We start from the raw sequence: 4,591 nt of genomic DNA, 5'->3' as shown, positions 1-4,591 counted from the left end.
TATTACGATGTAGGATTTATAAATTAATAAAATACCCTCTATATTTTTTTTACAAAATACCCCTTATAATAAAACATTAAAAGTTAACAAAAACACCCCCAACCCACCCTCAAATACGGACAGTTGGCCACCACCGCCGGAGGGTGGCCGGGGTCGCCGTATCGGCGCATGACTGGCTGGATCTTGCCGGTCGTACACCGATATGGCCTTTTCTGTCCAGATCCACCGGCAAAGGCTAGATCTACGGCTAGATCTGGCCATTGACGGTCAGATCTGGCCGTATTTGCTATTCAATGACGACCAACAAACGGTCGTCGTTGATGGTCAACGACGATCGTTTGTTGGCCGTCGTTACCGACTGGTTACGGCCAAAGATCTAGTTGTCAACGACTAGATCTTTGGCCTTAGATCTGGCCTTTTTCGGCCAGATCCACTGTGGATCTGGTCGAAAAAGGCTAGATCGATGCACTACCGGTCAGATTCAGCCGGTAGTGCGCCATCTTACCAGATTCTGGCCATTTATCGGTAGTGATGATCGGAATCAGGTAAATGTGGATTGTTGGGGTTTTTTTATAATTTTTAAAAAAATATTTAGGGGTATTTAATTAAATTAACAAATTTATGAGGATTTAAAAAAAATTAAAAAATATTGTGAGTTTTTAGGTATTACTGTTTAACTTTTTTGAGAATACTAAACGTAATATTCCCAAAATGCAACCAAACGAAGCCCTTAACTCTTGAATTACCGGTTGATAATTATATTTATATGCACTTATTGATAATTGTTTATTTCCGAAAATTGAAAAAGAAACGGCTCTTGTCTGAAACACCCTCCGTGTGAAAAGCCCAAAAATCTAATGAAAGCCAAAACCGTAAACCTCGTTACATCGATGGGCATCTCTAAACCTGTATACACAATCTTTTCCCGCCATTTGAGTTCACAACCAAAGCTTCCAAGAATCCAATTTAAATACAAACAACGAGCCATCAAAGAAGCCCAACAAGCGGTTACCGACTATCTCCACTTCACAAAGTCCATACCTTTCACTTACGCAGATAATATTAGCCGAAATTCTTTATACAGTCTATTCAATCTCATTAAAAATCTCGGCATTCCTTATAAACCTTCTAATTTCTCTAATTCCATCGTTAGATTCCTCAGGTACCACCCTATTAACGAATTTGAGTTTTTCTTTGAAAGTATTGGGATACATTACAGTGAAGTAAGTGAAATTTTGCCTGCTAATAAGTTTTTCTTTTTCGAGGATGAGAATGTATTGAATGCTGCTTGTGCGCTTTCGGATTTTGGGTTTCCTTGGAATATGTTGGGGAGGTTGTATAAAGAAGAAGTTTTGATTTTTAGTAAGAGTTGCGAAGAAATAACGTCAAAGCTTTGTGGGTTTAAAAATGATTATGGGTTCAGTAACGATACTGTGATTGGTGTGTGTTTGGTTTTTCCTCATGTGTTGTTGGTTGAGGATGATGAATTGTTTGATGATTTGAAAAGGGTTTTTGTGGATTTTGATTTAGTGAGCTGCGTAGAGGGATATGTGGATTTTTGGTACGAAATTTGTAGGAAGATTCGCTTGTTTAATGATTTGGGTTGTGAGAAGGGGACGTTAGGTGAATTGGTGGGTGAGAATAAAAGAATATTTGTTGATTATTCAGAAGAGGTTTTGGCTCAAAAGGTGGAGTTCTTTTGTAGATTTGGAGTTAGGAACGTGGATGTAGCTTTGTTGCTTCTTAAGTGCCCAGAGATCCTGAGTTTTGATTTGGAGACACGAGTGATTTCTGTGGAGGGATTATTCAGACATTTTGGATTGAGTGCCAAGGAAACGAAATCTATATCTGAAAAGTACCCGTATATATTGGGAAGAAATAAAATGGCTAATTTGCCTCATGTGATGAAGGCAGCAAATCTGCAAAATTGGTTCTTTGACAAGATCAGGAATGGAAATCATCAACTGTTAGGGAATTATGCCTTAAGCAATCCTGACGAAGATTTCAATCAAGAATTTAGGGATTTCTTGGAGAGGATCCGATCTTCAAAATATTGTTTTCACACAATGAAGAAGTTAACATTCTTGCATGGAATCGGTTATGGAGAAAATGCTTTGACTATGAAGGTATTAGCTACCTTGCATGGCACCAGTAGTGAGTTGCAAGAGCGATTTGATTGCTTTCTCCATTGTGGAATCGAATTCTCGAAGATCTGTAGGATGATAAGATTGGATCCAAAGTTTATGAGCATGAGTCCAGAATCTATGGAGCAGAAGGTGAACTTCCTCTGCCAGGACATGGGTGCTTCTTTGGATTACCTTGATAGGTACCCAAGATACTTGTGTTTTGACTTAGAGTACAGGATTAAGCCCAGGTACAGATTCCACATGTGGCTTACAGAGAAAGGTTTGTGTACCAAAAATTACTCCATTGCGACCATCCTTTCTACTACTGAAAAGAGTTTCATGACTCGCATTCATGGAATTCACCCAGCTGCTCCAAAACAGTGGTTGGAGTCTTTCTTGTGCAAAAGACCCAGTGATAAATGCTAGAAGTAGAAAGCATTTTCGTCAATGATGACAGTAAATGTGACTGAGTTACTCTACAGTTCTGCAAATTGGTATCTGACAGTAGCATTACCCATTTTTCGCAGATCGTTGTTTTAAACCACTAAGATGATATTGAAGCTGGAGACTACGTAGATCGCTTGGCCTTGATATGTTTTCCAGTGCTGGCTTATAAGTCATAGCGCAATTTGATGAGCATCCATTTTTTTCTTGTAATGAACTACTGCTAGAGTGCTGGTGCATATCCCGGTATCCATTTTCTGGCAACCGGAATATTCTAAGGCTATAACAACTCATGAAATTACTTTATTGACCTTTCAATTTTAATTTTTATGAAATGTTTAATTATAAAACCCAATTACAGGCTATGAGTCTAGGGGTGCAGTCGAACCGAGTAGCTTGTGAGCTACTCGGATTCGACTCGTGATGAGCTCGGACTCGACTCGTCAGGGAACGAGTAGTTCACGAGTTCGAGCTCAACTTCAAGCTCGTGAAAACTATCGAGCTTTTCGGGCTCGATTCGAACTGTTCGCGAGCTGTTCGAAGAACTCGTTTCGTCATTCGAGCAGGAGAGCCCGTGAGATCGAGCTGTATTAATATTTGCCCTAAAGTCTGATCAAGTCATTCATTCGGCCAAAAACAGAGACATTCAGCTATTCACCTCCGCAAAAGCACAGCGCAAGATCTGAGACCACCATTGTCTAACCTTCATCCAGCCTTCATTCAGTTACTACCGACCAGCGATCAGCTTCAGCTACTACTGTCCACCATCGTCTTCCCTTCTTCACTTTCCTGCTGCCACAAGGTTCATTTTCCTGCTTCTTGACACCCAAAGTTGTCTCTTGCCGTGAGTCTCATTCTTTAAACTTGTTTAAGTTGATTACAAATTTCTTTGTTTTCCTCTCATCGTGGGTTTATGTTGACTTTGCTGCGTATTTAGAAATTGGAAGCTGGGTGATATGAGTTGCGTTAATTTTTGGAAGTTTGCAGAGAACCTGTTATATGTTTGATGAAATGCCTCTGAGAGAAGAGTTTGATGGGATTTTGATAACTTTTAACAAGTCTGTGAATTGCTTCTAGTTTAGTTTATGGCTATATGACTTTTCTTTAAAAAAAGTGTTCTGTGATGACTGCAATTCTATCACACCATGACCAGTTCAAATGGGATAATATTCTGACTTCAACACTAGTTTTAAATTGCTTCTAGTTTAGTTTGCGGCTATATGGCTTTTCTTGTCTTTTTTGTACATAATACACAAACTTTCTATTTGCAGGTTCTACTGGCGTGGGAAAAACTTAGCTTGTGCATGCTTTAGCAGCTGAATATTTTGGGTCAGAAAAATCCCTAATCAGTATAGACATGAGTAAATATATGGAGAAACATACTGTTTCAAAGTTTCTTGGGTCGCCAACGGGTTACTATGGCTGTGGAGACGGTGGTCAACTGACTGAAGCTGTACGGAAGCAACCTCACAGTGTGGTTCTCTTTGATGAGGCGGAGAAGGCTCATTTTGATGTGTTGAATATTATGCTTCAGGTTTTGGACGCTGGTCGTTTAACGGATAGCAAAGGGAAGACTGTGAACTTCAACAGAACTTTCATAATAATGACTTCAAATGTTGATTCTGATAAAATTGCTAAGAAAAGCCATTTGGGGTATGATGAAGTGAAGATGAAAGTTGAAAAAGAATTTCAAGCCTTAGTTCTTGAATAGATTTGATGAACTGATTGTTTTTATGAAATTGACTTGCTGTCAGCTAAAACCAATTGTTGAGATAATGCTGAATGGAGTTTATCAAAGGGCAAAAGCAATAAAAATAAATCTTGAAGTGACAGAAAAAAATCACGGAAGAATTGGTGAGACAGGGGAATGATTCTGCCTATGGAGCAAGGCCATTGAGAGGGCAATTAGAGGCTGGTGGAAGACTCATTGGCGGAAAAGATATAAGTGGAGCGTTTAAGGAGGAGGATTACGTCAAAATGGATTTTGATCTACTGGCAACATAGTAACAATATATGATTAA

At 39.2% G+C, this 4,591-nt stretch overlaps 2 protein-coding genes across 3 annotated transcripts; both read left to right on the top strand.

Moving 5' to 3' along the window:
- Positions 1–890: 890 nt before the first annotated feature.
- Positions 891–4,570, top strand: LOC116146399 (transcription termination factor MTEF18, mitochondrial-like). 2 transcript variants are annotated; one of them, XM_031431803.1, is made up of 2 exons: positions 891–3,372; positions 3,842–4,570. In XM_031431803.1, the coding sequence occupies exon 1, from the start codon at positions 891–893 to the stop codon at positions 2,550–2,552; it is 1,662 nt and encodes a 553-aa protein (XP_031287663.1). In that variant the 3' UTR covers positions 2,553–3,372; positions 3,842–4,570. The 2 variants fall into 2 exon arrangements, with proteins under 2 accessions (XP_031287663.1, XP_031287662.1); XM_031431802.1 differs by having other exon boundaries at positions 891–3,414.
- Positions 3,928–4,281, top strand: LOC116146423 (probable chaperone protein ClpB 1). Its single transcript, XM_031431820.1, has one exon. It carries the CDS (start codon positions 3,928–3,930, stop codon positions 4,279–4,281), a length of 354 nt encoding a protein of 117 aa, XP_031287680.1.
- Positions 4,571–4,591: the final 21 nt, after the last annotated feature.

The sequence above is a fragment of the Pistacia vera genome, unplaced genomic scaffold, assembly GCF_008641045.1.
Source record: "Pistacia vera cultivar Batoury unplaced genomic scaffold, PisVer_v2 Contig478, whole genome shotgun sequence".
NCBI classification, from domain to species: Eukaryota; Viridiplantae; Streptophyta; class Magnoliopsida; order Sapindales; family Anacardiaceae; genus Pistacia; species Pistacia vera.
Note: the sequence above shows the minus strand (reverse complement) of the source record. Positions and strands in the feature narration are given on the sequence as shown.